At 50.5% G+C, this 22,959-nt stretch overlaps 1 protein-coding gene across 8 annotated transcripts in view; it reads left to right on the forward strand.

Moving 5' to 3' along the window:
• LOC140463911 (epsin-2-like) overlaps nucleotides 1-22,959 on the forward strand; it is a 147,566-nt gene that overhangs the window by 51,230 nt on the left and 73,377 nt on the right. For 2 of the 8 annotated variants that reach the window (XM_072558385.1, XM_072558390.1), the window contains one exon: nucleotides 2,485-3,147. In XM_072558385.1, coding sequence (XP_072414486.1) covers nucleotides 2,485-3,147 — 663 coding nt within the window. Of the gene's footprint in view, nucleotides 1-1,124; nucleotides 1,547-2,405; nucleotides 3,148-22,959 lie in introns of those variants that run through there. The other 6 variants (XM_072558386.1, XM_072558387.1, XM_072558383.1 and 3 more) reach the window with 5 other exon arrangements.

A 22,959-nucleotide genomic window follows, 5' to 3' on the forward strand; every position in this document is an offset into this window, starting at 1 on the left:
TGTTTTGTTCAGAATTGCTGCATGATTGCAAAGCATCATAACCTCTTGGGATAGTGAAAGGTTTTGTAGAAATACAGGAGCTTTCTGTTATTCTGTGTTTGAGTCCTATTCCCTGCAGTGCCTGGTGACCTAAGTCCAGTCAGCATCAGCCTATGAATCCATTAATGAGAGAGAGGGAGAATTTAGCCTGAGATTTTGTTTCTGGTTTCTTTTCCAGTGTGATTCCTGCAGAGAGGAATGTGTGAGTGTGAAGGGAGCTGTTAGAGTCTTGCTACAGCACCAAGCCCTGTCAGTAAGGTTTGGGGTAAATCAGAGATCAGACGAGAAGCTGCTTGGAGTTTGTAGTAAGAATTTGAGGCAATTCTCACCCACTTCCCTGAACTGTATGTGTAATTGTGGACCATGTAATAAATCAGTAGCAGAAGAACCACCAGTCTCAGCAAATGCTTAATAATTCATCAACTCAGGCCAATAGTCAGATGACATCAGCAAAGTCCACAGAGCCTAGCACGTGAACTGCAATAACTAACTCAGCAAATCAATTTTAACAAACACTTTTTCTATTCTCTGCCACTGCTCCCTGGAACAATCTATTAACTGCTGCCTCATTCAGTCGATCAGCTACCCTTTTCGGAGTTTATTTCCTCACCCTCAATCAATCCAGTCAATCAGCTTCCCCAGCCCACTCCCACCCCCATCCTCACACATCTGATCTATTCCCTTCTCTCCCTCAAAGTTCAACTGTTGCCTTCCACAGTTGATCAGATTCCTCCATTACACCCCCCCACACTCAATCAGCTTCCCCCCACACTTGATCAGCTTCCCCCCACCCCCCCCACACTTGATCAGCTTCCCCCCACCCCCCCCCCCACACTTGATCAGCTTCCCCCCACCCCCCCCACACTTGATCAGCTTCCCCCCACCCCCCCCCACACTTGATCAGCTTCCCCCCACCCCCCCCACACTTGATCAGCTTCCTCACTGCCCTCCACAGAGGATCAGCTTCCCCCTAATCCTCCCCTCAATCAGCTTCCTGCCCTTCTCCCCACAGTCGATCAGCTCCTGTCCTATCCTTCCACCCCCCCACAGTCGATCAGCTCTCCCTTCCCCCAACCAAGTCAATCAGCTCCAAAGGCGGGAGCTGAGGTATCGATAACCTTTTCTCTGGTCCAGAGCTTAAGTTCTTTTCCTGCCTCTCTCTATTTGGATTGAGTTAAAGTGAAGTCTGTGTAAATGGGGAAGCCTCACAGAGTGAGCTGAGCTGTCAAAAACAGACAACCCTTCATTCTGGCTTTCACAGACACTACAGTGTGGAGCAACCCCCCTCTGCCTCTGTTCAAAACTGTGATGATTCTCTCTAATGGGAGAATGGTGAGTGCTAGCGTTACAGTTAGTGAACACTCCCTGGATTCCAGCAATGGATTGATCTGGTTTGCTTCCCCTCCAGTCCGCCCTCCTGCTCTGTTTGACCTCAGAGTTGCTGGTTTTGCAAATCCTGCTCACTTTGTTTGGGAGTTGCTTACAGGACACGTTTATCCAGTGATCGGTGAGTTCTGTAACATATCTGAATGTGCTCTCAGTAATGTATCTGAATTTTAAAAATTTCACACAGCTGATCTCTCTCTGGACAACAATCATTCGGTGGATAAACTGCAAGAACTTGTATCCACCAATGGGTGTTTGAAAGTTGGGCTCACTAAATTCAGTCTGTCTTATTCTGCTCTAGTAATCTGAATGGACTGTCTCTCTCTTTCTGCTTTGGAGAGCTCCCATTAATTCCATGTTGCAGTGAGTACATTGAGCCGAGGAGAGCAAGAGGTGATTGCTTCAAGCTTGGACCCAGATAAAGTCACCTGCTCCATTGCAAAGGCAGTCAAAGTGTTCATTTCACTCACTGATTGAACTGGCGGGCTGCTGTAAGGTTGGCAGTGCTAATACCAGGCTGCATAGGGTTAGCACATTCCAAGTGAATGGAGAAACTGTTTGTGTATGTGTGAGTGATCTCAGTTTCTGTGTGTGAGGGTGAGTGCTGAGGGAGGTGGGAAGTTTAAAGCATGGGGAGGGTGAACTGAGTGAGCAAAGTGGGTAATTGAAGTGGATGTGTTTGAGTGAGTGTGTGTGACTTGTGTGCAGACCTTAATCTGGGATGGTGGCTCTCAAAATGAACTTACAAATGAATTGGAATTAAAGGTTTAACTTTAAAAGCTGGCCTATTAGTGAGGGAGCCCCATCATTGCTTGAGTGTTTTGGTTGTAGCTCCCTGCTTCAGAATGCGGGGAGTCAGCACCAGAACCACTCCCCCCACCGGCAGCAGGGTGAGACCCTCTTCTGGGAGGGAGTTACTCAAGGGGACAGTGTGAGTTTGTAGATCTCTAAGATGACTCCTCTCATTCTTCCGCTCACAGCTGAGGCTCCCTGATTCTTGCTGGTGGTTGGGGACAAATCCTGATGGGATAGTGACCCCCCTGTCCTCTTGGATTACAGTAATACAAACTCCCCGGGTCGAGTTGATTTGTCTCCAGTCGGGATTGAGTCGAAGACCAAGAATGGCCACCTCAGCGATTCGAAGACAAATGAAGAACATTGTCCATAATTACTCGGATGCCGAGATCAAAGTGCGAGAAGCTACATCCAATGACCCCTGGGGCCCACCCAGTTCCCTCATGTCCAACATTGCGGACCTGACCTTTAATGTGGTGGCATTTTCCGAGATCATGGGCATGATTTGGAAGCGTTTGAATGATCATGGGAAGAATTGGAGACATGTCTACAAGGCACTGACTCTGCTAGATTATTTGATCAAGACTGGTTCAGAGAAGGTGTCTCAGCAATGTAAGGAGAACATCTTCACTGTGCAGACTCTGAAGGATTTTCAGTACATTGACCGGGATGGGAAAGACCAAGGTATCAATGTGAGAGAGAAGGCCAAACAGTTGGTTGCTCTGCTGAAAGATGAAGAGCGTTTGCGCCAGGATCGAGCTCACGCACTGAAAACTAAAGAAAGGATGTCCCAGGTGGCTACAGGAATGGGCAGTAACCAACAAACAACCTTTGGTCGAGGATCCAGTCATCCAAACCTGTCTTCATACAGTTATGGCGAGGATTTCAGAAAGTCTAGAGGTGGATCGCCTGTGTCTCTCAATGAATGTGAGTACAGCTACTGGCCTCGCTGCTGCATGATAATTTGCTGTGGCTTCTAGTTTCAGTTAAAGTTCTGTTTTTCTCAGAGGGTCAGAATCAGAGGTTGAGTTCAAACCAACTTCAGACTAACTCTGCCAACTGAAGGGTTGCTGCATTGTCAGAGATTTTGACACTAACTCCCAAGTCCCACAGGAGAGTTAAATAAAAACTGATGATCCATTTGTCATCTCTGGATGTAAAAAATCCTGTGGCACTATTCAAAGACAATCAGGAGCGATCCCCCAGCACTGAATTGGATGTAAAGGTTTTTGAGACATCCTGAGGTTGTGAAAGCCTAGACAGATATTGAAATAAACACACACACAGACATGTGCACACACACGTGTGTGTGTGTGTGTGTATAATATATATATTTTATATATATATATATATATACACACACACATTTTCACATGTAAACATGTACATATACATATACACAAGCGCGCACACATAAATGTGCATACTGGCAAATAGGCATATGCACACACAGATGTACAGGCACACAGATGTGCAGAGACAAACTCCACTTTCTCACATTGGTTGATGGAATGGTTTGTTTCTTTGACTGTGGGTGTGGAGAGAATATCCCTAGGGTTTTGCATACTGACTGTATTCCCTAACTGTTGCTGGGAAGTGTGGGTGTGGTTGAGAACAGAGTCCCTTCTGCTGTGATTGAATTGCCTGTGAACTTTCGCTGTCCACTCTCCCACTGAGAATGTCTCTTCGAGCTCCCCTATACCGTATCACAAGTTGGTATCGCCAGAGATGGGGTGGGTGTGTTAGAGGGGACTGCCTTGAGCAGAGTACAGGATAAAGTCCTTCACCTGCTCACATGGTGTGTTTCAGAATAGGTTGTGACTACCTCTGACAGAAAAGGACCTGGAAACTTCCCACATTCTGTGGTTTTCAGATAGCACACAGGCTGGACAATTCTGGAAAGCTCACTGCGTTTGTAGAATTATCTCACGTTGCTTTGTGTTGTGAGTGTGTCTCCTATTTCACTTCTCAGATTGTAACTGTATCCATGACATCCTTCTCCCTCTTCTTAATCAGCTGAACCATTGTCCAGAAGGAACTCGTCCCATCAATTCCCTTTCCAAACCCTGTGGTGCTGTACATTAAATGATCAGGAACAAATGGTTCATCCTGGCACTGATTCTCGGAGGCCCTCTGTGCTGCTAACATAACCTGCAGCTGCCCAGGCTCCTGTAACCCTTTAGAAACAATAGAGGACTCGGTCGGATGGGCTACTGAGGAGTCAGTTTGCCTTCCCTGACAGATTGATGCCTCTGCTTAGCTCCACTGGAACCAGTAGGCTGTGAACCCAGGCATTACCTACACCTCTTTAGGAGAGAAACATATCACGTAATCTAGGGAACAGGCAGTTCAGTTGACTACGGGGTAGCAGTGTTAAAAATTGATTCACAAGTTCAAATTTGAATTGTTTATATCAAGGAGCATGATTATATTCTAATCAGTTATTCCTGGAAGCGTCAGTGACACCAGAAGCCTGGCAGAAATTTTCACTCCAAGATTTGAATAGGTTTGATGTGATGTGGGTCCCGGGCTGTAGGATTTGGAATGAACGTTTAAGTGGCCAGAGGATGAATTAACAGGGATCGACTGCCAAACAGCGGAAAAATGTCAGAAATTGCAACACCAGGTAATAGTCCGACAGGTTTATTTGAAACCATAAATTTTCGTAGCATTGCTTCTTCATCAGGTGAAGGGGCAACACTCGGAGAGCTTCTGATTTCAAATAAACCTGTTGGACTGTAACCTGGTGTCATCTGACTTTGTCCACCCCAGTCGAACACCGACACCTTGACACTGTGAAAAAATGCTAATTTTAATTCAGATGCCCCTAACAGTGTAGCACACTGGCTATATTTCCCTTAATCTATGAGATGATCCTAAATGCCCTTGAGAAGGTGGTGTAGAGCTGCCACCTTGAATCACTGCAGTCTATGTGGTGTTAGCAACCCATGGCGGTGTTAGCAGGTTCCAGGAGTTTGACCTAGCAATGGTGACGGAACGGTGACTTAGTTCTCTGTCAGAACAGTGAGTGGCTCGAGGAGGAAAACAAGGTGGTTTGTCCATGCAGTTGTTACCTTTGTCCTTCTAGATCACAGAGACCATGGATTTGCTGTTGAAGAGTTGCTCCAATATATCTTACATTTGGTACACCCTGCTGCCACTGCACCCATATGGTGGGCAGTGAGTATTGAGTTCAGTAGATGAGAATGGAACTGCTTTGTCCTGAATGACATTGAGTTTCTTTAGCATTGTTGAAGCTGCAGGGTGTAAAGCTGAGATTAGTGCAATGTTTACTGTTCAGTGCCTGTGACCTCAGCTGGTTTCCTCAGTGTACACAGTGATGGAGCAACACAGTTAGGCTCTGAGACAGCACGGAGCTTTCACAATCCTCAGGCAGGGGTCACTGGCTGAGATTGGAGTGAACTTCAATTCTCTGATCACTGTGTGGGATTCCGTGGCTCGTGCCAATATTGCTTTAACGCAATTCCAACTTCTTGCAGGAAGTTAGGGACAAAAGATCAAGGTCATTCTGGTTCACCATCCTGATGGCCACATGGTACAATGAGAAAACAAGACTCACTAGCATTTTTATAGTGCCTGTCACTACCTCAAGATATCCCAAAGTACTTTACAGTCAATGAAGTACTTTTGAAGCTTGGCAACTGCTGAATTAATGGAAAGATAGTAGCCAATTTAGACACAGCAAGATCCTTCAAACAACTACATGATAATGACCAGAGAGTTTTTTTTAGGAAGATAGGTTGAAGGATAAATACTGGCCAGGCTACTCGAGACACCTGTCCTACTATAACCTGAATAATGTCCCAGATTCCCACTGAGAAAGCGATGGGGCTTTAACATCTGACAGACAGTATTTTGACAATGCACCATTGAATGTTTCAGACAGAATTTGGGCTCCAGTGCAAACCATGAAGCAAACACAGAATGAGATTGTTCTAACTGCCCTAGATCTTCATTGATAGTTTAATGTCAATATTACAGCAATGAAGCACACATGTCTGTATCCCGGGCACTCAGTGCGAAGGGCATCAGTACAATGACCAGAAAACAAGTTCACAATCAATTCTTGCATCATTCCTCCTCATTTTTTTTTCCTTTTGGTACAGATGCACCTTTATGCGAAATTGCAGCAAAGTGTTGGGTGTTTTACAGCACTAATCATATTGCATAAACGTCCCAATTCCTTGTGATTTTGGCGAAATTGAAGACTCGTTATTGAGACTTGCACTGGGAAATGTGTTTCTTCGATAACATGACACTCCCTTAGTACTGACCCCCGATACTGCGAAGCGACTTCAAAACTAAACCCTGACAGTGCAACACTCCCTCAATACTGACATCCGACAGAGCGACACTCCCTCATTACTAACCTCCGACAGTGCCACACTCCCTCAATACTGAACTATGACAATGTGACACTCCCTCAGTAATGACCTCTGACAGTGCCACTCTCGATCAATACTGACCTCTGACAGTGTGATACTCCCTCAATAATGACCACTGACCGTGCGACACTCCCTCGATACTGACATCTGACAGTGCCATACTCCCTCAATACTGACCTCTGACAGTGCCACACTCCCTCAATACTATCCTCCAACAGTGCCACACTCCTTCAATACTAACCTCCGATGGTGCGACACTCCCTGAATACTGACCTCTGACAGTGCCACACCCCATCAATACTGATCTGTGACAGTGCGACACTCCTTCAATATTGACCTCTGACAGTGCCATACTCCCTCAATACTGACCTCTGACAGTGCCACTCTCCATCAATACTGACCTCTGACAGTGTGATACTCCCTCAATACTGACCTCCACAGTGCCACACTCCCTCAATACTAACCTCTGACGTGCCATACTCCCTCAATACTGACCTCTGACAGTGTGACACTCCCTCAATACTGACCTCTGACAGTGCCACACTCCACCAATACTGACCTCTGACAGTGTGACACTCCCTCAATACTGACCTCCACAGTGCCACACTCCCTCAATACTGACATCCGACAGAGCGACACTCCCTCAATACTAACCTCTGACAGTGCCACACTCCATCAATACTGACATCCGACAGAGCGACACTCCCTCAATACTGACCTCTGACAGTGTGACACTCCCTCAATACTGACCACTGACAGTGCCACACTCCCTCAATACTAACCTCCGACAGTGCCACACTCCCTCAATACTGACCACCGACAGTTCCATACTCCCTCAATACTAACCTCCAACAGTTCCACACTCCCTCAATACTGAACTATGACAATGTGACACTCCCTCAGTAATGACCTCTGACAGTGCCACTCTCCATCAATACTGACCTCCGACAGTGTGATATTCCCTCAATACTGACCACTGACCGTGCGACACTCCCTCAATACTGACATCTGACAGTGCCACACTCCCTCAGTACTGATCTCTGACAGTGCAATATCTTTTCAATACTAACTTCTGACAGTGCCACACACCCTCAGTACTGATCTCCAACCGTGCAACACTCCCTCAATACTGACCTCCGACAATGCCACACTCCCTCAATACTGACCACCGACAGTGCCACACACCCTCAGTACTGACATCCGACAGTGCAACACTCCCCTCAATACTAACCTCTGACAGTGCCACACCCCTCAATACTGACCTCCGACAGTGCCACACCCGTCAATACTAACCTCCGACAGTGCGACATTCCCTCAATACTAACCTCTGACAGTGTGACACTCCCTCAGTACTGATCTCCGACAGTGCCACACTCCCTCAACACTAGCCTCCGACAGTGCCACGCTCCCTCAATACTGACCACCGACAGTTCCATACTCCCTCAGTACTGATCTCTGACAGTGCAATACCTCTTCAATACTACCCTCCGACAGAGCGACACTCTCTCAATACTAACCTCCGACAGTGCCACACTCCCTCAATACTAACCTCCGACAGTGCCACACTCCCTCAATACTAACCACCGACAGCGCCACACTCCCTCAATACAGAACTATGACAATGTGACACTCCCTCAGTAATGACCTCTGACAGTGCCACTCTCCATCAATACTGACCTCTGACAGCGTGACACTCCCTCAATACTGACCTCCCCAGTGCCACACTCCCTCAATACTGACATCCGACAGAGCGACACTCCCTCAATACTAACCTCTGACTGCGCCACACTCCATCTATACTGACCACCAACAGCACCACACTCCCTCAATACTAACCTCCGACAGTTCCACACTCCCTCAATACTAACCACCGACAGTGCCACACTCCCTCAATACTGAACTATGACAATGTGACACTCCCTCAGTAATGACCTCTGACAGTGCCACTCTCTATCAACACTGACCTCTGACAGTGTGATACTCCCTCAATACTGACCACTGACCGTGCGAATTCCCTCAATACTGACATCTGACAGTGCCACACTCCCTCAGTACTGACCTCTGACAGTGCAATACCTTTTCAATACTAATCTCGGACAGTGCCACACACCCTCAGTACTGATCTCCAACCGTGCAACACTCCCTCAATACTGACCTCTGACAATGCCACACTCCCTCAATACTGACCACCGACAGTGCCACACTCCGTCAGTGCTAACCTCTGACAGTGCCACACTCCATTAATACTAACCTCTGACAGTGCCACACACCCTCAGTACTGACCTCCGACAGTGCCACACCCCTCAATACTAAACTCCGACAGTGCCACACTCCCTCAGTACTGACCTCCGACAGTGCGGCCTTCCCTCAATACTGACCTCCGACAGTGCGACATTCCCTCAATACTAACCTCTGACAGTGCGACACTCCTTCAATATTGACCCCTGACAGTGCCATACTCCCTCAATACTGACCTCTGACAGTGCCACACTCCCTCAATACTATCCTCCAACAGTGCCACACTCCTTCAATACTAACCTCCGACGGTGCGACACTCCCTGAATACTGACCTCTGACAGTGCCACACCCCATCAATACTGATCTGTGACAGTGCGACACTCCTTCAATATTGACCTCTGACAGTGCCATACTCCCTCAATACTGACCTCTGACAGTGCCACTCTCCATCAATACTGACCTCCGACAGTGTGACACTCCCTCAATACTGACCTCTGACAGTGTGACACTCCCTCAATACTGACCACTGACAGTGCCACACTCCCTCAATACTAACCTCCGACAGTGCCACACTCCCTCAATACTGACCACCGACAGTTCCACACTCCCTCAATACTGAACTATGACAATGTGACACTCCCTCAGTAATGACCTCTGACAGTGCCACTCTCCATCAATACTGACCTCCGACAGTGTGATATTCCCTCAATACTGACCACTGACCGTGCGACACTCCCTCAATACTGACATCTGACAGTGCCACACTCCCTCAGTACTGATCTCTGACAGTGCAATACCTTTTCAATACTAACTTCTGACAGTGCCACACACCCTCAGTACTGATCTCCAACCGTGCAACACTCCCTCAATACTGACCTCCAACAATGCCACACTCCCTCAATACTGACCACCGACAGTGCCACACTCCGTCAGTGCTAACCTCTGACAGTGCCACACTCTATCAATACTAACCTCTGACAGTGTCACACACCCTCAGTACTGACATCCGACAGTGCAACACTCCCCTCAATACTAACCTCTGACAGTGCCACACCCCTCAATACTGACCTCCGACAGTGCCACACCCGTCAATACTAACCTCCGACAGTGCGACATTCCCTCAATACTAACCTCTGACAGTGTGACACTCCCTCGGTACTGATCTCCGACAGTGCAACACTCCCTCAACACTAGCCTCCGACAGTGCAACACTCCCTCAACACTAGCCTCCGACAGTGCAACACTCCCTCAACACTAGCCTCCGACAGTGCCACACTCCCTCAATACTAACCACTGACAGTGCCACACACCCTCAGTACTGATCTCTGACAGTGCGACACTCCATCAATACTAACCTCCGACATGCGACACTCCCTCAGTACTGACCACCGACAGTGCCACACTCCATCAATACTGACCTCTGACAGTGCGACGCTCCCTCAGTACTGACCTCTAACATTGTGACACTCCCTGAATATTATACTATGAGAATGTGACACTCCCTCAGTAATGACCTCTGACAGTGCCACACTCCCTCAATACTGACCACCGACAGTGCCACACTCCATCAATACTGACCTCTGACAGTGCCACACTCCCTCAATACTAACCTCCGAGAGTGCGACACTCCCTCAGTACTAACCTCCGAGAGTGCGACACTCCCTCAATAATAACCTCTGAGAGTGTGACACTCCCTCAATACTGACCTTCAACAGTGCGACACTCCCTCATTACTAACCTCCGACAGTGCGACACTCCCTCAGTACTGACCACCGACAGTGCCACACTCCATCAATACTGACCTCTGACAGTGCCACACTCCCTCAGTACTGACCTCTAACATTGCGACACTCCCTGAATATTATACTATGAGAATGTGACACTCCCTCAGTAATGACCTCTCACAGTGCCACACTCCCTCAATACTACCATCTGACAGTGCCACACTCCATCAATACTGACCTCTGCCAGTGTGACATTCCCTCAGTACTGACTCTAGCAATGTAGCACTCCCTCAATGTTGTCCTTTGACAATGCTGTACTCCTTAAATACTGACCCTGACAGTACCCTTGGACAGTGCTGTTCTCTCAGTAATTGATCCACCAACAGTGCATTGCTCCCTCAGTCTTGACCCTTGAACAATGTGCTTCCCTCACCACAGCCCCTCCTACAGCAAAGCATTCACTCAATATTGACCCTCTGAGAGCATGGTGCATTCTCTCTACTTTCTCAATACTGACCTTCTGACAATGCAGCACGCTCTCAGTACTGACCTTCCAACAGTGCAGCATTCCCTCAGTACTGATCCTCCAACAGTGCTGCATTCCCTCAGTACAGATTCTCTGACAGTGCAGCACTCCCTCAGTACTAATCCACCAACAGTGCACTGCTCCCTCAGTACTAATCCTCCTACAGTGCAGTGCTCCCCCAGTACTGATCCTCGGACAGTGCTGCGTTTCCTCAGTACTAATCCTCCGACAGTGCTGCATTCCCTCAGTAATGATCCTCCGACAGTGCTGCATTCCCTCAGTATTAATCCTCCGACAGTGCGGCACTCCCTCAGTACTGATCCTCCGACAGTGCAGTGCTCCCTCAGTATTGATCCTCCGATAGTGCAGTGCTCCCTCTGTACTGATCCTCCGAAAGTGCTTCCTCAGTACTAATCCTCTGACAGTGCTGCATTCCCTCAGCTTTAATCCTCTGACAGTGCAGTGCTCCCTCAGTACTGATCCTCTGACAGTGCAGCGCTCCCTCAGTACTATTCCTCCGACAGTGCAGTGTTCCCTCAGTACTGATCCTCCGACAGTGCAGTGCTCCCTCAGTATTAATCCTCTGACAGTGCAGCGCTCCCTCAGTACTATTCCTCCGACAGTGCAGTGTTCCCTCAGTACTGATCCTCCAACAGTGCAGTGCTCCCTCAGTACTGATACTCCGACTGTGCAATGCTTCCTCAGTACAAATCCTCTGACCGTGCTGAGTTCCCTCAGTACTAATCCTCCGACAGTGCAGTGCTCCCTCAGTACTGATTCTCTGACAGTGCAACACAGCCTCAGTACTGATCCTCTGACAGTGCAGTGCTCCCTCTGTACTGATCCTCCGACAATGCTGCGTTCCCTCAGTACTAATCCTCCAACAGTGCAGTGCTCCCTCAGTACTGATTCTCTGACAGTGCAGCACTCCCCCAGTACTGAGCTCCGACAGTGCCGCACTTCCTCAGTACTAATCCTCCAACAGTGCTGCATTCCCTCAGTATTAATCCTCTGACAGTGCAGTGCTCCCTCAGTACAAATCCTCTGACCGTGTAGAGTTCCCTCAGTACCGATCCTCCAACAGTGCAGCAATCCTTCAGTACTAATCCTCCGACAGTGGTGCTTACCCTCAGTACTAATCCTCTGACAGTGCAGCACTCCCTCAGTACTCATCCTCCGACAGTGCAGCACAGCCTCAGTAATGATTCTCTGACAGCGCAGCACTCCCTCAATACTGACCTCTGACAGTGCCACACTCCCTCAATACTGAGCTCTGATAGTGCCACAGTCCCTCAATACTGACCTCTGACTGTGCCACGTTCTCTCAATACTAACCTCTGACAGTGCCACATTCCCTCAATACTGAGCTCTGACAGTGCTACACTCCATCAATGCTAACCTCCAACAGTGCAACACTCCCTCAGTACTGATCTCTGAACGTGCAACACTCCTTCAATACTAACTTCTGACAGTGCGACACTCCCTCAGTACTGATCTCCAACAGTGCCACACTCCCTCAATACTGCCCTCCGACAGTGCCACACTCCCTCAATACTGCCCTCCGACAGTGCCACACTCCCTCAATACTGACCTCGGACAGTGTGACATTCCCTCAGTACTGACTCTGACAGTGTAGCACTCCTTCAATATTGTCCTTTAACAGTGCTGTACTCCTTAAATACTGCCTCTGACAGGACCCTTGGTCAGTGCTGTTCTCTCAGTAATTGACCCACCAACAGTGCATTGCTCCCTCAGTCTTGACCCTTGAACAATGTGCTTCCCTCACCACAGCCCCTCCTACAGCAAAGCATTCACTCAATATTGCCCCTCTGAGAGCATGGTGCACTCTCTCTACTTTCTCAATACAGACCTTCTGACAATGAAGCTCTCGGTACTGACCTTACAACAGTGCAGCACTCTCTCAGTACTGACCCTCTCACAGTGCCACACTCCCTGAGTACTTACACTCCAACAGTGCAGCATTCCCTCAGTACTGAACCTCCGACAGTGCTGCGTTCCCTCAGTACTGATCCTCTGATAGTGCAGTGCACCCTCAGAACTGATCCTCTGACAGTGCAGCACTCCCTCAGTACTGATCCTCTGGCAGTGCAGCACTCCCTCGGTACTGATCCTCCGACAGTGCAGCACTCCCTCAGTACTGATCCTCCGACAGTGCAGCACTCCCTCAGTACTGATCCTCAGACAGTACTGTGTTCTCTCAGTACTGATCCTCCGACAGTGCAGCACTCCCTCAGTACTGATCCTCAGACAGTACTGTGTTCTCTCAGTACTGATCCTCCGACAGTGCAGCACTCCCTCAGTATTGATCCTTCGACAGTGCAGCACTCCCTCAGTATTGATCCTCAGACAGTACTGCATTTCCTCAGTACTGATCCTCTGACAGTGCAGTGCTCCCTCAGTACTGATCCTCTGACAGTGCAGCATTCCCTCAGTACTGATCCTCCGAAAGAGCAGCGCTACCTCAGTAATAATCCTCAGACAGTACTGTGTTCTCTCAGTACTGATCCTCTGACAATGCAGCACTCCCTCAGTACTGATCCTCAGACAGTACCCTGTTCTCTCAGTACTGATCCTCCGACAATGAAGCACTCCCTCAGTACTGATCCTCCGACAGTGCAGCGCTCCCTCTGTACTGATCCTCCGACAGTACTTCGTTCCCTTAGTACTGATCCTCCGACCGTGCAGCACTCCCTCAGTACTGATCCTCCGACAGTGCAGCACTCCCTCAGCACTGATCCTCCGACAGTGCAGCACTCCCTCAGCACTGATCCTCCGACAGTGCAGCACTCCCTCAGCACTGATCCTCTGACAGTGCAACTCTCCCTCAGCACTGATCCTCCGACAGTGCAGCACTCCCTCAGTACTGATCCTCCGACAGTGCAGCAATCCCTCAGCACTGATCCTCCGACAGTGCAGCACTCCCTCAGTACTGATCCTCCGACAGTGCAGCACTCCCTCAGCACTGATCCTCCGACAGTGCAGCAATCCCTCAGCACTGATCCTCCGGCAGTGCAGCACCCCCTCAGTACTGATCCTCTGACAGTGCCGTGCTGCTTAGGTTGAGGCAGAAGCTTGATGGCTCTTTGCCAGTCTTTTCAAAGCTGCTCACCCTTGTTGGAATTTACCCAGCCTGATCTGAAACTTCCTCTAGTTAAATTCCACCCTTTGTGCTGTTACAATCTATCTGTTAGTTTTTGGTTTTATATTGCCATTTGCTAAATCCTATCTAATCCCATTGCAGTGAATCCTCTCCCACTTTAGGAGATGTAGGTTTGATGATTCATTGTGCTTCTCTATGACTAATCTAAACACTATGATGAACACTCTTTCCCCAATGTTATTTCCACAGATCCTCAGCCTATCTCGCTCATGAAGTCACAGAGTCATTGAGCACAGAAATAGACCCTTTGATCCACTTGTCCGTCTTGACCAGACATCCCAATCTGACCTAATCCCATTTGCCAGCATTTGGCCCATATCCCTCTAAACCCTTCCTATTCATATACCCATCCAGATATCTTTTAAATGTTGTAATTGTACCAACCTTCACCACTTCCTCTGGCAGCTCATTCCATACTGGCAACACCCTCTGCATGAAAAGGTTATCCTTCAGGTTCCTTTTAAATCTTTCCCCTGTCACCTTACACCTATGATCTCTACTTTTGGACTCTGCTACCCTTAGAAAAAGACCTTGACTATTCACTCTATCCATGACCTCATGATTTTGTAAACCTTAATAAGGTCACCCCTCAGCCTCTGACACCTCCCAGCCTATTTCACCTCTCCCTATCGCTCCAACCCTCCAATCCTGGCAACATCCTCGTAAGTCTTTTGTGCATCTCTCAAGTTTAACAACATCTTTCCTATAGAAGTGCGACCAGGATTGTACACCGTATTCTAAATGTGGCCTCACCAATGTCCTATGCAGCTGCAGCGTGACATCCCAACCCCGATACTCAATGCACTGACAAATGAAGACAAGAGTGCCAAACACCACCTTCACCATCCTGTCCACATCCTTTCGAGGAACTGTGCATCTGCACCCCCCGGATCTCTTTGTTTGTCAACAGTACCCAGGGCCCTATCATTAACTGCATAAGTCCTGCCCTGATTTTCCTTTCCAAAATGCAACCCCTCACATTTATCTAAATTAAACTCCATCTGCTCCTCCTTAGCCCACCTTACCGAGGTCCTGTTGTACTTCACGAAAATTTTCTTCACTGTCTGCTAAATCACCTATTTTGGTGTCATCTGCAAATTACTAACCGTATCTCCTATATTCACACCCAAATCAGTTACATAAATGATGAAAAGCAGTGGGCCCAGCGCCGACCCTTGTGGCACACCACTGGTGACAGGCCTCCAGTCTGAAAAGCAACCCTCTACCATCACCCCCTATCTCCTACCTTCAAGCCAATTTTTAATGCAGTTGGATAGCTGCGCCTGGATTCCATATGATCTAAGCTTACTAACCAGTCTACTATGCAGAACCTTGTCAAACGCTTTGCTGAAGTCCATGTAGGTAATGTCTACTTTTCTGCCTTCATCAATCTTCTTTATCACCTCTTCAAAAACTCAATGAAGTTTATGAGACACTATTTCCCATGCACACAGCCATATTGACTATCTGTAATCAGTTCTTTCCTTTCCAGAAACATATAAATCCTGTTCCTCCGAATCCCCTCCAACAACTTACCCACCACATACCAACACAAGATCCAAAAATGCCTCCTTTTTAGTTGAACTGAAATATTATTCCAATCACTGTACTGTATCGGTAATTAAAGTTCTGTGGTATCACCCCTGTATAGTTCTTGCATATCTCTGTGATCTCCCTGCATATGTGTTTATCCATCTGTCAGTGACAACCCCTGTGCAGTACACCCACACAACCTCCCTCTTTAAATTCCCATCTTTTCAAACAATTTGTATCCTTGAATATTATTCAGTATTTCAGAGCCACATTTCCATTATTGCCGTTACAGCATCTTCTCAAAATGGGAAGGATGTGGGCTGCTAAATTAAAATTTGTAAGTAATCCAAAAGGCAGTCCATCATGTATGACAGACATGTTTTCAAGTTCCTTTGACGTAGATGTTGATTTTCAAAAGACATTTGACAAAGTCTCACCAGACATCATAAAATAATCAAAGGGTATATGCAGCATGAATAAAACCACTGCCGAAGGGACAGCTATCAGAGAGTGATGGTACCCAACAGTTTATGGGTTGAGAGAGAAGGATTCAATGGGATGTGTTTTAAAGGGGACAGTGTTGGAGCTATTATTTTGATGTACATGAGGACCTTAACATGGGCAGAAAAGGTTTCATTTCAAGTTTATTGTCAGCATGAAACTGAACTAATAGTGAAGAATAGAATAGTAATAAAGAAAAATATGAACAGCATTCAGAAGGATTTAGTCTGGGAAAATGGGCAGATGAAATTTAAAACATACACACACTGTACCCCATCCCACTCCCCCCCCTCGCAAACACTGTAACCCATCCCACTCCCCACCCTCACAAACACTGTAGCCCATCCCACACCTCTCCCTGACACACACACTGGACCCCATCCCACAACCTCCCTCACATACACTGTACCCTATCCCACTCCCCTCACTCACACACACTGTACCCCATCCCACTGCTCTCCCTCACACAAACTGTACTCCATCGCACTCCACACCGTCTCACACACACACACACACAGTACCCTATCCCACTCACCACCGTCACACACGCTGTACCCCATCCAACTCCCCTCCCTCACACACACTGTACCCTTCCCACTCCCCTCCCTCACACACACTGTACCCCATCCCACTCCCCTCCCTCACACACACGGTATCCCATCCCACTCCCCACCCTCACAAACACTGTCCCTATCCAACTCCTCTCCCTGACACACACACTGTACCCCATCCCACTCCCCTCCCTCACACACACTGTACCCTATCCCACTCCCCTCCCTCACACACACTGTACCCCATCCCACTCCTCTTCCTGACATACACTCCACTCCATCCCACTCCCCTCCCTCAAACATACTGTAACCCATCCCACTCCCCACCCTCGCACACACTGTACCCGATCCCACTCCCCTCCCTCACACACACTGTACCACATCCCACTCCCCACCCTCACACACACACAGTACCCTATCCCACTCCCCCCCCGTCACAAACACTGTACCCCATCCCACTCCCCTCCCTCACACACACTGTACCCAATCCCACTCCCCTCCCTCACACACACTGTATCCCATCCCACTCCCCTCCCTCTCACACACTGTACTCCATCCCACTCCCCACCCTCACATACACACACACACACACAGACAGTACCCCATCCCACTCCCCACCCTGACACACTGTCCCCCATCCCACTCCTCTCCCTGACACAAACACTGTCCCCCATCCCACTCCTCTCCCTGACACACACACTGTACCCCATCCCACAACCTCCCTCACACACACTGTACCCTACCCCACTCCCCTCCCTCACACACACTGTACCCCATTCCACTCCCCTCCCTCACACACACTGTATCCCATCCCATTCCCCACCCTCACACTCACTGTACCCTATCCCACTCCCCTCCCTCACACACACTGTACTCCATCCCACTCCCCACGCTCACACACACACAGTACCCTATCCCACTCCCCCCCGTCACAAACACTGTACTCCATCCCACTCCCCACCCTCACACACACACACACACACACACACACACATTGTACCCCATCCCATTCCCCTCCCTCACACACACTGTACCCCATCCCACTCCCGTCCGTCGCACACACTGCACCACATACCCCTCCCTTCCGTCACACTGTTTTACCCCATCCCACTCCCCACCCTCTCACACACTGTGCCCTATCCAACTCCCCTCCCTCATACACACTGTACCCCATCCCACTCCCCACCCTCACACACACTGTACCCTATCCCACTCCCCACCCTCACACACACAGACGCACACACACACACAGAGTACCCTATCCCACTCCCCTCCGTCACACACACTGTACCCCATCCCACTCCCCTCCCTCACACACACTGTACTCCATCCCACTCCCCACCATCTCACACACACACACAGGACCCTATCCCACTCCCCTCCGTCACACACACTGTACCCCATCCCACTCCCCACCCTCACACACACTGTACCCTTCCCACTCCCCTCCCTCACATACACTGTACCACATCCCACTCCCCTCCCTCACACACACTGTATCCCATCCCACTCCCCACCCTCACAAACACTGTCCCCAATCCCACTCCTCTCCCTGACACACACTGTACCCCATCCCACTCCCCTCCCTCACACACACTACCCCATCCCAATTCTCTTCCTGACACACACTGTACTCCATCCCACTCCCCTCCCTCAAACATACTAAAACCCAACCCACTCCGCTCCCTTACACACACTGTACCCCATCCCACTCCCCTCCCACACACACACTGTACCCCATCCCACTCCCGTCCCTCACACACACTGTTCCCCATCCCACTCCGCTCCCTTACACACACTGTACCCAATCCCACTCCCCTCCCTCACACACACTGTACCCCATCCCACTCCCCACCCTCACACACACTGTACCCCATCCCACTCCCCACCCTCACACACTGTAACCCATCCCACTCCCCACCCTGACACAAACTCTACCCCATCCCACAACCACACTCACACACACTGTACCCTATCCCACAACCTCCCTCACACACACTGTACCCTATCCGACTCCCCTTCCTCACACACACTGTACCCTATCCGACTCCCCTTCCTCACACACACTGTAACACATCCCACTCCCCACCCTCACACACACTGTTCCCCATCCCACTCTCCTCCCTCACACACACTGTACCCCATCCCACAACCACCCTCACACACACTGTACCCCATTCCTCTCCCCTCCCTCACACACACTGTACTCCATCCCACTCCCCACCCTCACACACACACACAGTACCCTATCCCACTCCCCCCCATCACACACACAGTACCCCATCCCACTCCCCACCCTCACAAGCACTGTCCCACATCAAACTCCTCTCCCTGACACACACACTGTACCCCATCCCACAACCTCCCTCACACACACTGTACCCCATCCCACTCCCCTCCCTCTCACATACTGTACTCCATCCCACTCCCCATCCTCACAAACACACACACACACTGTACCCTATCCCACTCCCCTCCGTCTCGCACACTATACCCCATCCCACTCCCCTTCCTCACACACACTGTAACCCATCCCACTCCCCATCCTCTCACACACTGTACCCCATCCCACTCCCCTCCCTCACACACACTGTACTCCATCCCACTCCCCTTCCTCTCACACACTGTACTCCATCCCACTCCACTCCCTCAAACATACTGTAACCCATCCCACTCCCCTCCCTCACACACACTGTATCCCATCCCACTCCCCACCCTCACAAACACTGTCCCCCATCCCACTCCTCTCCCTGACACACACACTGTACCCCATCCCACAACCTCCGTCACACACACTGGACCCTATCCCACTCCCCTCCCTCACACCCACTGTACCCCATCCCACTCCTCTTCCTGACACACACTGTACTCCATTCCACTCCCCTCCCTCAAACATACTGTAACCCATCCCAGTCTCCTCCCTCACACACACTGTACCCCATCCCACTCCCCACCCTCACACACACTGTACCCCATCCCACTCCCCACCCTCACACACACTGTACCCTATCCGACTCCCCTCCCTCACACACACTGTACCCTATCCAACTCCCCTTCCTCATACACTGTACTCTATCCCACTCCACTTCCTCTCACAAACTGTACTCCATCTCACTCCCCACCCTCACGCACACTGTACCCCATTTCACTCCCCATCCTCACACACACACACAGTACCCTATCCCACTCCCCACCGTCATGCAAACTATATCCCATCCAACTCCCCACCCTCACACACACACACACACACAGTGCCCCATCCCACTCCCCACCCTCACAAACACTGTCACCTATCCCACTCCTCTCCCTGACACACACACTGTACCCCATCCCACAACCTCCCTCACACACACTGTACCCTTCCCACTCCCCTCCGTCACACACAGTGTACCCCATCCCACTCCCCTCCCTCACACACACTGTATCCCATCCACTCCCCTTCCTCTCACACACTGTACTCCATCCCACTCCACTCCCTCAAACATACTGTAACCCATCCCACTCCCCATCCTCGCATACACTGTACCCGATCCCACGCCCCTCCCTCACACACACTGTACTCCATCCCACTCCCCACCCAGACACACACTGTTCCCCATCCCACTCCCCTCTCTCACACACACTGTACTCCATCCCACTCCCCTCACTCACACACACAGTACCCCATCCCACTCCCCACCCTCACAAGCACTGTCCCACATCAAACTCCTCTCCCTGACACACACACTGTACCCCATCCCACAACCTCCCTCACACACACTGTACCCTACCCCACTCCCCTCCCTGACACACACTGTACCCCATCCCACTCCCCTCCCTCTCACATACTGTACTCCATCCCACTCCCCATCCTCACACACACACACACTGTACCCTATCCCACTCCCCTCCGTCTCACACACTGTACCCCATCCCACTCCCCATCCTCTCACACACTGTACCCCATCCCACTCCCCTTCCTCACACACACTGTAACCCATCCCACTCCCCATCCTCTCACACACTGTACCCCATCCCACTCCCCTCCATCACACACACAATACCCCATCCCACTCCCCTCTCTCACACACACTGTACTCCATCCCACTCCCCACCGTCTCACACACACACACACAGTACTCTCTCCCACTCCCCTCCGTCTCACACACTGTACCCCATCCCACTCCCCTCCCTCACACACACTCTACCCTTCCCATTCCCCTCCCTCACACACACTGTATCCCATCCCACTCCCCACCCTCACAAACACTGTCCCCCATCCCACTCCTCTCCCTGACACACACACTGTACCCCATCCCACTCCCCTCCCTCACACACACTCTACCCTTCCCATTCCCCTCCCTCACACACACTGTATCCCATCCCACTCCCCTCCCTCACACCCACTGTACCCCATCCCACTCCTCTTCCTGACACACACTGTACTCCATCCCACTCCACTCCCTCAAACATACTGTAACCCATCCCACTCCCCACCCTCGCATACACTGTACCCGATCCCACGCCCCTCCCTCACACACACTGTACTCCATCCCACTCCCCACCCAGACACACACTGTTCCCCATCCCACTCCCCTCTCTCACACACACTGTACTCCATCCCACTCCCCTCACTCACACACACTGTACCCCATTCCACTCCCCTCCCTCACACACACAGTACTCTATCCCACTCCCCTCCGTCTCACACACACTGTAAGTCATCCTACTCCCCTCCCTCTCACACACTGTACTCCTTCCCAGTCCCCACCCTCACACATACACAAACACACACACACACACACACACACACACACACAGTACCCCATCCCACTCCTCACCCTCACAAACACTGTCCCCAATCCCACTCCTCTCCCTGACGCACACACTGTACCCCATCCAACAACCTCCCTTGCACACACTGTACCCTTCCCACTCCCCTCCCTCACACACAGTGTACCCCATCCGACTCCCCTCCCTCACATACACTGTACTCCATCCCACTCCCCACCCTCACACACACACAGTACCCTATCCCACTCCCCTCCATCACACACACAATAACCCATCCCACTCCCCTCTCTCACACACACTGTACTCCATCCCACTCCCCACCGTCTCACACACACACAGTACCCGATCCCACTCCCCTCTGTCTCACACACTGTACCCCATCCCACTCCCCTCCCTCACACACACTCTACCAATCCCACTCCCCTCCCTCACACACACTGTATCCCATCCCACTCCCCACCCTCACAAACACTGTCCCCCATCCCACTCCTCTCCCTGACACACACACTGTACCCCATCCCACAACCTCCGTCACACACACTGGACCCTATCCCATTCCCCTCCCTCACACCCACTGTACCCCATCCCACTCCCCTCCCTCACACACACTCTACCAATCCCACTCCCCTCCCTCACACACACTGTATCCCATCCCACTCCCCACCCTCACAAACACTGTCCCCCATCCCACTCCTCTCCCTGACACATACACTGTACCCCATCCCACAACCTCCGTCACACACACTGGACCCTATCCCACTCCCCTCCCTCACACCCACTGTACCCCATCCCACTCCTCTTCCTGACACACACTGTACTCCATTCCACTCCCCTCCCTCAAACATACTGTAACCCATCCCAGTCTCCTCCCTCACACACACTGTACCCCATCCCACTCCCCACCCTCACACACACTGTACCCCATCCCACTCCCCACCCTCACACACACTGTACCCTATCCGACTCCCCTCCCTCACACACACTGTACCCTATCCAACTCCCCTTCCTCATACACTGTACTCTATCCCACTCCACTTCCTCTCACAAACTGTACTCCATCTCACTCCCCACCCTCACGCACACTGTACCCCATTTCACTCCCCATCCTCACACACACACACAGTACCCTATCCCACTCCCCACCGTCATGCAAACTATACCCCATCCAACTCCCCACCCTCACACACACACACACACACAGTGCCCCATCCCACTCCCCACCCTCACAAACACTGTCACCTATCCCACTCCTCTCCCTGACACACACACTGTACCCCATCCCACAACCTCCCTCACACACACTGTA

Source organism: Chiloscyllium punctatum, chromosome 39 (genome assembly GCF_047496795.1).
Source record: "Chiloscyllium punctatum isolate Juve2018m chromosome 39, sChiPun1.3, whole genome shotgun sequence".
In the NCBI taxonomy this organism is placed as follows: Eukaryota; Metazoa; Chordata; class Chondrichthyes; order Orectolobiformes; family Hemiscylliidae; genus Chiloscyllium; species Chiloscyllium punctatum.